This window comes from Peromyscus leucopus, chromosome 4 (genome assembly GCF_004664715.2).
Source record: "Peromyscus leucopus breed LL Stock chromosome 4, UCI_PerLeu_2.1, whole genome shotgun sequence".
NCBI lineage: Eukaryota > Metazoa > Chordata > Mammalia > Rodentia > Cricetidae > Peromyscus > Peromyscus leucopus.
The window spans coordinates 64,063,683-64,076,341 of NC_051066.1; the positions used below are offsets into that span (position 1 = coordinate 64,063,683).

General features: G+C 34.2%; 1 protein-coding gene across 1 annotated transcript; it reads left to right on the forward strand.

The window, feature by feature from the left end:
• The first annotated feature begins 7,330 nt into the window (after window positions 1-7,330).
• LOC114687261 (olfactory receptor 4C6-like) lies at window positions 7,331-8,251 on the forward strand. Its single transcript, XM_028861953.2, has one exon. The coding sequence runs from the start codon at window positions 7,331-7,333 to the stop codon at window positions 8,249-8,251; it is 921 nt and encodes a 306-aa protein (XP_028717786.2).
• Window positions 8,252-12,659: the final 4,408 nt, after the last annotated feature.

The following is a 12,659-nucleotide window of genomic DNA, read 5'->3' on the forward strand; positions in this document are numbered from 1 at the left end:
ATCAGAGCAGGGACATCCTGAGATGTAAGCCAGGACATATGAGGCAGGAGTCTTGGAGAGGGATTGTTTGAGTTCATACTTTCACAAGTTTATTGCAACAGTTTGGAGAACCAGAGAAGGAACACATTTGTGACATATTGTAGGAGTTAGACAGTTAACTAATGAAAGTAAGTATTCAGATTTCTATGCTTTCTCTACTTCATGAAGGCTATTCATTAATTTCTGAACTTTGGGAGTTGGAGACAGTTAGGCTTGGGATTTGACTATATTGTTTAGTAAACTATAGAATATTATAGGAATGGCCTGTGATATATTTGAGACAAATGACAATGTCATTTCCCTAACAATAATAATTTTACTACTTACTTGTAGCTTGAGTTTTCACCTGCCAGTCCCATAGCCGCTCAGACCCAACCAAGTAAACACAGAGACTTATATTGCTTACAAACTGTATGGCCGTGGCAGGCTTCTTGATAACTGTTCTTATAGCTTAAATTAATCCATTTCCATAAATTTATACCTTGCCATGTGGCTGGTGGCTTACCAGTGTCTTCACATGCTTCTTGTCATGGCAGCGGCTGGCAGTGTCTCTCAGCCTCAGCCTTCCACTTCCCAGAATTCTCCTCTCTCCTTGTCCCCCCTACTTCCTGCCTGGCCACTGGCCAATCAGTGTTTTATTTATTGACCAATCAGAGCAATTTGACATACAGACCATCCCACAGCACTTACTGAAGAAGTGTGTTATCCTAAAAATTTGATTAAGGTAGCAATATTTCTCAATTATATTTTTATTTTTTGACACTATTTTAATTTTTTATTTGAGAATATAATACAATTACGTTTTCCCTTTCTCTTTCTTCCCTTTAAGCCTTCACACATATACATCCTTGCTCTCTTTCAAATTCATAATGTCTTTTTTATTATTGTATGTATGTATTTACGCATATGTATATACATAAAAATCCCTATGTATAACTTGCTTAGTATGTACACTGTTACTTGTATGCATGTTTTCAGGATGACCCTTTGCTGTTGCATAGCCAATTGGTGTGCTCTTCCCTGGGGTAGATTCTTCTCCTCCTCTCATCATTCCTTAGTTGCCTGTAAGTTTTTTTTTTTTGTGTGTGTGTGTAGGTTTGGGGTAACTTGAGTTTTCCTATCCAATTTGGCATATCTATTGGCATTGTCCTTGTTCAGCTCATGTTTGAACAATTATATCAGTGTAAATTTCATCTACACATATGATAAAATATGATAATATTCAATCCCCATTTTCCTCCTCCAACTCTGAGCTAATGATTATTTTGTCAGAGATTTAGTGTAATGTTTATTGTACTTCAAAAATATTGGATAATTCATAATCTATTTCAATCTTAGAGGAAATGATCCTCAACCTCAGTTGCCCAATTTATATTATGGGAACTGACATAAAACTCATTTGATACAAAAAGTACATTTGATAATGCATTCAATGTATTTTGTATCATGATATAATGTTAAAATGTTAAAACACAGGAACATTTTGGGGGAATATAGTCATTATTTTTCAGATTAATTTATTTCATGTGAAGATAAAATTAATATGCAAAATTATAAGCAGAAACCAGTGTTCAGGAAGTCTGATAACTATCTCATTACATCCACTGGTATGATTTTTATGTCATTTCTGTGGCTTGTACTCATGAAGGAATCATGTCAGTCAATCTGTAGATACATGGGCTTCTAGGCATCTAAAATGAAATTCATGTCATTTTTTTCTTTACCTCACTAGCCTCATTTTTAATCACTAAATGAAGAAAATATTTTTGCAAGGTATTCCACATTATGAGTTCCAGTAGAGTTAAGCTAAATATCAGTAATATGTATTAACAATATTATCATTCTATTATAGGAAATCAAAACAAACTAAAAAATAAGAAATCCCACATGACAAAGATTACCAAAACAAAACCAAAAGAACATGAAAAAAACAAAAACAAACACAACAACAAAAACAGAGTCCTTTTGTGTTGGTCAACTACTCAGGTTAATGAGGCTTGCTCTTGATTGAGGTTGGTGTTCCCATGGCACTCCATTGGAAAAACTGATTTTTCCTTTCCCATCCAGTATCAATTGCTCATAACTTCTTGGTTAGGAGTGGGATTTTGTGTCTACTTCCCTTTCTGAGTGCTAGGATTTTGTCCAGTTTAAATCTGTGTAGGTCTTATGCATGTTGTCACATTGTCTGACTTCACGTGTGTTTGAGTCCTCATGTCTGGGGATGCTCCAAACATTTCTAATTGAAAACACTGTAGGACATTAACTCTTCTGGTTGAGAAAGAATTTATTCTTTGATTTTATCTAAGGCACATTTTTAAAATGCTTAATAATGGCAGCTAACCTGTAGTTAAGTGGGAACAGTTTCAACACTGGCCCCAAAAGATGAAGAGATCAGGGGATGTGAGAATAAACCTTGATCCAGGGCACTTGCTAAATGAACAACATTAGTGGCATTTGCTTTCTTTTCACTCATCTGATTTTAGGCAGATGCATCACTGTGAGGTTGCTCAGTTCCAGAAAAGCAGTTTATGTTTGGAGCTAACAACTATAATCACTTTATTATGTTTGTTTGTTTGCTTAGCTTTTGCTCACATCCTATCAGCTGGGTCTTTATCCAGTGAGTTTTTACCCCTGGGAAAATCCTGATCACAGTGGGGATGGGGAGAATTTGTGGTAAAGTGATTAGATCCTGAGTCAGTGGAGAAATAGCCACAAAGGGATGTAGTTGGAGTGATGCAATCATTCTCATCTTGGAAATCTCTGCCATCCCCACATCACCGCTCTGACCTCTTTCCCCTGAGTCCACTACCCAAGAGATGTCATGGTCAATGTGCTCCTTCTAAAATACTGTTTGAAGGCTGTTTACAAAGTTAAGCTCAAAATACAGCCAAATGGTAGTCAGAGTGCCATGGATGTTTTTTGACAAGCTCTGGTGACTGTTGTTTTAGGGAATTGTTCCTATTTAATGGAAATTTAAGTTGTTTTCCTATTTAAGTTGCTGAACCTACAGTGTATCTGTGTGTAATCTTCTGAATTCCTTGGGAACTCTGTTCCTATCAAGATAATTCACCCATGCATTTTTGATTGTTTGTTCCTCTTCTGATTTCCAACACATCGCTAGAAAGATGATTAATTCCACGTGAGAACATCATTGCCAAGGCTGGATTTTGGGTCATCTTGATTTCAGCTTAGACAACTTAACTGTTCAATATCTGCAGTCTTTATATTTACCCATTGGGATTATCAGGTAACTGGTTTTTGGAGGTCGCAGAGGTAATATGGAGATGCAATGGGAAAGGTTAACATTTACCTAAGGGTTTTTTTTTAATGTTACTACTAATCTGAGATGTTATTTGAAATTCTTGCAATAATTAACTCACCCAACAAAAAAATTGTATTTTAATGTGTAAGTAGATAGCCTCTTTTTTTTTTTTTAATTTTTCTACACATAATGACCTCAGAATGGAGAATTCTGATCTTGTAACTATTTATAGCTTGGTTTTCTTTAGTGTACCTTGACAAATTACCCAAAATTATTAAATGATAAGAATATGGTGGCAGTGGCGGAACACAGAATTGCTAGATAAAGATATAATTTAACTCTGGAATTTGGCCACATCATGTGTTTTAACTGAAATTGTAGAGATAAAAATATTAAGTGGTATATTTAAAGCAGTATACAAGTAGATTAACAACCAGGTCCTGATGATAACACTTTCCATTTTGAAGTCAAGCTTGTCCCAGACTTGCTGAGGCCTCATGGTTCAATGCAGTTTTCTTTGAAGGATATCAATTTCAAATTATAAATTGAGTTTAATTAAGTGATTAGTGTATAAATATCACAAAATTGATAGTGATGGAAACAAAAATAAGTGAATCATCTTTCGTGGCTTCATTAGAAGATAAACCCAACATGAAACTAAAAAAAAGAACAAATAACATTATTGTTGTATTAGATAGATGCCACATATGCAAGTTCATGTAACAAATGCCATGGATGATGATGAAGAGGGTAGCAGGCAAGTGGGGATGGAGACAAAGTTGATTTGTAATGGGATGATGGGTAGAGGCAGAAAGAAATAAGAAGCTCACAGAGAAGAAATAATCATGATGTATAATGAGTTGTGCTCACTAAAGATTCATTAACCTGTAGTTTTATTTACAATCACAAAAGTTTTAAAATGTAGGACACACAGTTCTAAGAGTTATGGTAAATAGTATTTTGTTCCTTTGGTTAAGTTGACCATGTATCCACTCAAAGGATACAAGCTTCCCAAGAATTTTATTTTTGTGTCTGATATTAAGATAACAATCGTTCTTATCTCATATACTTTGTTCTTTTGTAGTTTCTTGGTTTGCTTTTTAAGATAAAAACTCACTCTATATCTCAAGCTTGCCTCCAACTTAATCTATAAGCGACGTTGACTGTGATCTTGCAAGCCTCCTACTTCAGGTTCCCCAGAGCAGAGATTATCTTTGTGGACCACCATGCCCAACTATTCTGATAGTGTTTGTAAAATTAAATGGTAAAGTTATGAAGACCTTAACACCCTGTTTTTCATCCTTCTCTAATACATACAGACTCGTGTTAGAATTATACAGCTTTGGTTCTGTAAGACCAAAAGTACAGTTACCAGTAATTGGCTTCAGCACAACAGAAAACTAAGTCCGCTTACTCCAGAGAGGCATATATTAACTGAGATGTTTGTTCCTGGGGAAAGAGATATGCTCTATTTCAATAGAAAGAAGAGAATGCCAAAACAGAAAATTATCTACAGGGGAGAATTGAGTACATCTGATTGCAAGATGTGAACTAATGAAAAGAGAACTGTCATAAATTCATTGATTAACTTTTCTTTTCCAAAAAAGGCAGTACTATGAATATTACCTAATGCATGGGGTTTTAAAATCTGTTAAATGTTGTGATTGCATACAGCAAATCCTAGTTGTAAGTATTAAGTGGAAACCTCAGTTAAAATTAAAGCTGAGATCACTCCTTCAAACTCCTAGCTCATTAACTTTTTATGACAAACATTCTGAGCCCCAGAGAGGAATCAAATTAGCTACATGTCCTAGGAGTCAGTGTTAAAAATAAAATTCAATTTTAATTTATAAGAATGTGCTCCTTCTACTTCATTAATAATACCAGTAAGATAACCAATACCAAGTTGTCAGTACCGAAGTCACATACATATACAAAACATTATATATACTGAGCAGAGTGTATACACACACACACACACACACACACACACACACACACACAGAGGTAACAACAATTAAAGAAAAGGAGACTTAATTTAAAGGAAAGAAAAGGAGCTAAAGGGGAAAGTTAAGGAGGAAAGAGAAGGGGTTGAAATAATGTAATTATATTTTAATTTCAAAAATTAAAACAAATAACAAAAAAGAATATTAACAAGAAAATTTTGAAATTCTTAGAAGGAAGATATGGGAAATTTGGATTAGTCTGCATTGTACGTTTACAAAGAATTTCCTCAAACTATCTACATTACTTAACAGAGACTTTAGAGAAAGGCTTTCTCATGTATTTAAGTCAAATGATAAAACTTTATAATGTGTCCATATCATAGAGACAGTTGCTACTTACTGAATAAGTCCTTTTATCCCGCTAATCTACTCTGGCTGTAATTTCTAGAGAGAGCAGAGACATCAGTGCTGTTCTTTAAAAGTTTAGTGTAATAATGAAGGGATCTCACTAAAACAGACAGCCTGTTTCATAAATCTGATGATATGATATGCTTCGGCTTCTAAGTTTAGTTTCCTCATTCTCAAGATGAGATAAGTAGTAATAGTCATATCATGTAATATAAAACATAAACCTGATAATTGATAAGTCAACTTAAACCCTTGATAGAATATAATTATGTGCAATGTAAAGGGATTTTTGATTGATACTTTGAGTATTATTTAGACTAATCTTGCTTTTATTCTTACTATTAATTTTTATTTTTATTCTTGCCTTTATCTGGAAATATCACTTCACAAGGAGGCAAAGAAAGTGAGTTATGATAAAGGAGTACTAATGGAGTTACAGCATCTTTGATGATATAGTACTAATATCATCCAACTGACATTGTTTCATTATAGGATGATATTATTCAAATTGTGTGGAGTACTGGGTATATTTTCTTAAGAAATATGCAGAAAATCGTTAGATTGCATGATCACTCAGCTAATAACTATATGTATGGCATTATATTTTTGAGTTTGCTACACAGTTATTACTGAATTTGCCTATCTAATTATTAGCTTACACATGAATCAATAATGCTAAATAGTTATGAAAGTGTAGTATAAAAAGGATAATATCTCATGAAGTGCAACAGTACATATTTTATTAATATTAATTTTGGAAGTAGGAAAACCTGGATTTGAATTTGCTTCAGTGTTTACTCTTATGTGAAATTTAGGTATTATTTGACTTCTTTAGACTTATATGCTAATCTCAAAAGTAAAGAAATGATTTTGTAGGACATTCCTTTTCATGAAACATAGTAAGGACTCAATGGATATGAACAATCTATATTAGCAGTATTCATGATTCAATTTTAGAAAACATATGATTTGAAGAGTACAGTTGTTGCTAAGTGAAGAGCTTTTACACATGATTCTTCAGCTAGGAAATTCTAAGGCAATAATAACAAGAATTGAACAAGTAAATTTTTTTATGTTTTCCAAGTATTTGGATAATTTAATGATAAATGAAATTCAGCATCCAAACTTCAAGTTTCCAAAATTCAGACACTAAATAGGTCTTGCATATTAAGTAGATTTTCTTCCTGTTGTTTTAAGTAAATGAATGAATGAATGAATGAATGAATAAATAAATAAATCATGCAGAATGAAGACATGAAGAGAGTGGGCATGGAAAGACAAAATTAACCAAAGAATGCACTAAACTGGTTATCATTAGTTGGTCAAAGCTTGTGCTAGAGTATTAACCTCTTAATCTGCCTAGGAATATCTGTACAGTAAAGGGATGAAGCAGGGTTTGAATTCAAGCAGAAAACACTTGAACAGAAAACATGAGCTCATCAGTGTAAAGCTGGGATGCTCTGAGACCAGTAGAGTTGAAGCTGATATCAGGCTTTTATTGTGAGCACCTAGTTTATGTACCACAAGATGAAGAAAGAATTGATAAAGAGGGTTTTAGATAGTGCCCTCAAACTGTTCAACAACCCAATGATTACTGACAAAAAAAAACCATTTCTCTTGCAGAATCTGCAGTGCAGAATTCCATGTCTTTATCAGCCCACATCAAAGAGAGAAGATGAACAATGTGACTGAATTTATTCTTTTGGGAATTACAAAGAATCCAGAGCTAAGAAAAATATTCTCAGTTTTATTCCTAATAATGTACGTAGCTACAATGTTAGGAAATGTACTGATTGTGGTAACAATAACCAGAAGCCCGGGTCTGAGATCACCCATGTATTTCTTCCTTAAGTCACTATCACTCATGGAGATAACTTACTCTTCTATCATTACCCCTAAGTTAATTGTGGACTCTTTCTCTGAGAACATTTCCATTTCATTGGAAGTTTGCATGACTCAGCTCTTTGTGGATCACTTCTTTGGTGGTGTGGTGATAATCCTTCTCATTGTGATGGCCTATGACCGCTATGTGGCCATCTGTAAGCCTCTGCATTATATAACTATCATGAGCCCCAGAATATGCCACTTGATGGTAGGAGGGACTTGGGTAGGTGGATTTGCACATGCAACCATTCAGCTTCTCTTTATGCATCAAATACCTTTCTGTGGCCCCAATATCATAGATCACTTTATGTGTGATTTATTTCCACTGCTGAAACTGGCCTGCATGGACACCTATATTCTAGGTCTCTTAGTCATTCTCAACAGTGGAGTGATGTGTATGGCCATTTTCCTTATTCTAACTGCTTCCTATGTGATCATCCTCTGCTCCCTAAAGTCCTGTAGTTCTGAAGGAAGGAGAAAAGCCCTCTCCACATGTACTTCTCACTTCACAGTGGTTGTGTTGTTCTTTGTGCCCTGTATTTTCTTATATGTCAGACCTGTGGTCACTTACCCAGTAGACAAGATAATGGCTGTGTCCTTTACCGTTATTGAGCCAATGTTAAATCCTTTGATCTACACCTTGAGGAACTCAGAGGTGAAAAATGCCATAAGGAAGCTTCTGATGAAACAGGGGACACTAGGTGGTCACTAGCTTACATGCAGGAAGTAATACTTCCCAGAAAACTAACAGAGATCTCTCCCTGCATTATTCCACTCCACTGTCAATACAGCCCATTGACATCTTTCAAGCTTAATAACTAGGTAAAGATGTCACTGCCCCCTATGCAAGCTAGTGTAGTGGACCCAGCACACCAATCCATCAAATTTGTACTACATCTTTTCCCTCCTAAGTCCCTAGGCACACAAAACAAACCAAAATATAATCTATATTTGAACAGTGTGAATCTTTTAAAGTTTAACAGTATTTGGCATTGCTATCTGACTTTGGGAATGCTACATTCTGAAAATATCTTACACTCTAAGTGACTGGAACTTCTGCTAGACCTCATAGCCAGAGTAAATCTTGAAGTCACTTAAGACTTAAGACTGTTATCCTGGATTTCTCATGTAATCAACTTTTACAACCTCAGCTAATACACGACTACAATATTAAATTACATATGCTTACATGTCTATGATCTGGACAATGTGTATTTCAATTGCTAATAGCAACAAATACAAAAGTTAAAATCAACTTCCTAATACCTTCCATAAAGATTGAAAACAATATTTATGAATGGTGATTGATAAACAATGCTGTTTATTATCTGGATCAGTTGGACTCAATTTGAGTCAGTCACTTAATTCCTTGTAAAACTTGGTTAAGATTTCTGTAAAGTATCCCATTCCTTCCTACATGTAATGCTTTCCATGTTGTCCAAATAAAAACATTGTGAAACCATTATTTTTTTTTAGGGACAGACACCCAGATACAATCACACACAGGGAGATACCCATTATTCATACAGTCACAGGACAGACAAACAGACCCATCAAACACACATAAGAACAAAGAGACACATGAGCACAGATAGAAATACACGTATGTTAGATCTACATAGAATCACAAGACAACCTGCAGGCAAGTACAGATTCAGACTCATACAATAGACAGAGGAATGAAAACACAAGAAGGATGATATAGAGAATTCAAATCTGGATTCATTCTTGGTTAAATGACTCCAAGAGAAGTGCTTTTATTTCTTTCCTTAAAGGGACACAATGTATTATTAGTAACTCAGAGTTAATCACTAAGGATGTAATGCACAGATCTGACAAAATAGACTTAAAACTAAAACTAGTCAGAAGAGATAAAAAGGGACTATTGTGGAATTATCTTTTTGTACACTGTGAAGATGTGTCTTTGCCAAGGCACCTTCTGATTGGTTTAATAAAAAAGAGAGGAAGTATAGGCAGGAAAGTCAAACAGAGAAAACTCTGGGAAGAAGAAAAGTGAGGTCAACAGGAGACACAAAGATAACAAGAAATGCTGGAGGATAGGTAAAGCCTTGAGCCACATGACAATATGTAGATTAATAGAATGGGTTAATTTAAGTTATAAGAGCTAGTTAGTAACAAGCCTAAGCTATGGCCAATATTTTATAACTAATAATAATTCTTCTTGTGGTTATTTGGGAGCTGGCAGGTGGGACAGAAAAGCTCACCTACAGAGGGATACTTCATTCTGATCAAAGAAATAGTTAAACAATGAGACATTAGTATCCTAAATGTACATTGGATTTAAATATACAGATTAACATAAATCTAGTAAGAGTAGGTGACTATAATACTCCATTTCCTGTAATCATCCAGGCAGGTCATCTAGACAAAAATTAAGCAGAAAAACTTGATAACTAATTGACTTCATACATCAAATGGACATAATATATGTCTATAGAATATTCTAACCCAAAATCAAAGAATGCATTGTCTACTTATCAGCACATGTAAAATGGAAGCTTTTCTAAAATAAAAATCCTCAGGCACAAAACAAATCTTTGCAAATTCAAAAACACTGAAATCACTTCTTTTATCCTACACAACCACATGCAATAACACTTAAAATTGATAGATTGTTTTTATCTCTAATAACTACACTAACTCAGAAATTAAACAACTCATTACTGAATGATGAGTAGAACTTTCACATAGCAGAATTGCAGGTGCCTGGCCTTTTTGGATCAAAATCATTCAAAATAACTATAGTGAACTAGAAGTGATAGTGCAGGTGTCTGGTATTTTTATATCTTAGTCCTTCAAGAGATTGATAGCACCTATGTTGCCCTAAGTTCCTTCCACTGGCACCTCCATACTCTGATTGAAAAAACAATTAACACTTTATATTTATTTCTTCATCAGTTTTTAATGTAAGATTTTAGGCTCAGTAGACTAATTAAGTATAGGTCCTCAGATTCAGGTGATTAACAGAAAAAGGCTGATTAACCATTTCCAGATATTATTAATCAAACAAAATAGTACATACATTCTGCAGCTGTTGTCCATCACCAATTAAGTTGACCAAGTCTTTGCCAAGTGTGACTTTTAACAGAATGCTTGTTCCTGAGAGTTTTTACTAACAAGTTGCTAATGAATATGCATATATATATATGTGTGTGTGTGTGTGTGTGTGTGTGTGTGTGTGTGTGTGTAATGGGTAGTAGAATAGAGATGTAATAGAATAGAGATATAGTAGAATAGAGATATAGTGGAGTAAAGATGTAGTAGAATAAATATGTAGAGAACAATAAAGTGGAAGAACCAAAGAACACAGCAATAAAGAGCATGTAGAATAAAAGACATTTGCCCCTATGTATGAAATTATTGTAGATATCTTTCACTTCTCCCTCATTCCTAGAAGGATTTCTGAGAGGAATCTGGGTAGGGGCTGAGGGCTAGTACATCTCCCCTATGGTTTTCTGCCCTTTGACTTGGGTTTCTCTTCTTTCTTCTGTTCCTATTACCTTACTTCTGAGGTTTTTGTTTGATTTCCTAAATTTTTCATATCTATTTTGAAAATTTTATTTTATTAGTGATTCAATTTCTATTTTCATGCCTTGCTCTCTTTTCATCTTTTTATTCCATTGTTTATTTATTTTTTTCATAGATGTAGTTAATGGATTTATTCATATCCTCTTTAAGGACCTTGAACATAATCATAACAGTCATTTAGTACTTGCCTTGTGTTAAATCTATAATGCATTTCTCAGATCTACTGTAGTTAGGTTCCTGGGTTCTGGTAGAGACATATTGTCTTGAGTGCTAATGATTGTGTTTTTGTGCTGGTGCCTATGCTTCTGGGTTTGATATTATTGAAATTATAGGTGTTGATATCTGGTCTTGTCTTTAGTGGGTGGGTTGCTATTACTTAGTTTCTTTTGTCTAATTTCTTTTGTCTCATGAATCATCAAAGTCTTCATTTTTTTCTGTAGGCTATAAATACACACAAAAATACATGAATAAAGTACTTAAAATGTGTACTACAAAATAGTTATTAGATGTGGACCTTTTCTAAAGGGCCCCATAGAAATCCCTTCTAGTTTCTTTCAAGCTGTGACCTCAAATCTGTTTCTCCTTATATTAGACAGATCTTCAATATTGTGGTTTAAATAAAATTAAGAGAAAAATTCCTTCTTTAGAAATTGTATTTTCAGTTTAAAGTTATGTATTCTCACATGTAGATTCTGAGGAAACAATGTTTTGCTTTGTACTTGGCATATTTACAATAACATCTCTCTTCAGTATTCACCCCTTGTCATCATATTATACAAACAGTACATAATTTCCTCATGGATTGAAGAGTGCATCTCACATCAGAGGGCTCAGTTCTGTCTTTGAAAGTGCAATAGCAGTTTGCCTAAACTAAGACATACTGCTGCAGGGAATTTAAACTAGCCAGCTCACTGTGGATATCAGAACAGAGGCTACTCAGAAACTGAAAATAGATATCCATATAATCCAGTGATAACACTCCTTAGGCATACAGCGTGAGGGAATCAAATTTAACATATAATAGAAATTGCATCTTCTTTACTGCAGCAATATCCACAATCAACATAATTATGGAATCAACAAAGGTGATTATCAACAGAGAAATACATGAAGAAAATGTGATATATGAGATTTTATGTAGCCTTAAAGAATAAACACTATATTATTTAAAGGAAAATTGATGAACTAAAGATTATTATGGTTAGTAAATAGATCAGTCAAAACTAAATATGTTTTCTCTCTTTGGGGGAATCTATGTAGCTTCATAAGATCATACTTGAAAAATGAAAGTAGAAGTGAACCTGTCTAGAGAAATGGATGGAACTAAGAGCAGTGCAGAGAAAGAGAATAAGGAGAATGGAGGAAGAATATGGTTAAAGTATATTATAAGCTTGTATGGAACTGCATTTATTAAACCCGGTACTATGAACAATGGATATACTCCAAGAATGAAAATAATTCATGAGCATTCATCTTGTCTTCACTCTAAGTATAAAACATAATATATGACCCAATACAAATAGAATATACATGAGATGTCCCCTAAATTTTTAAAAATTGGCATGATAATA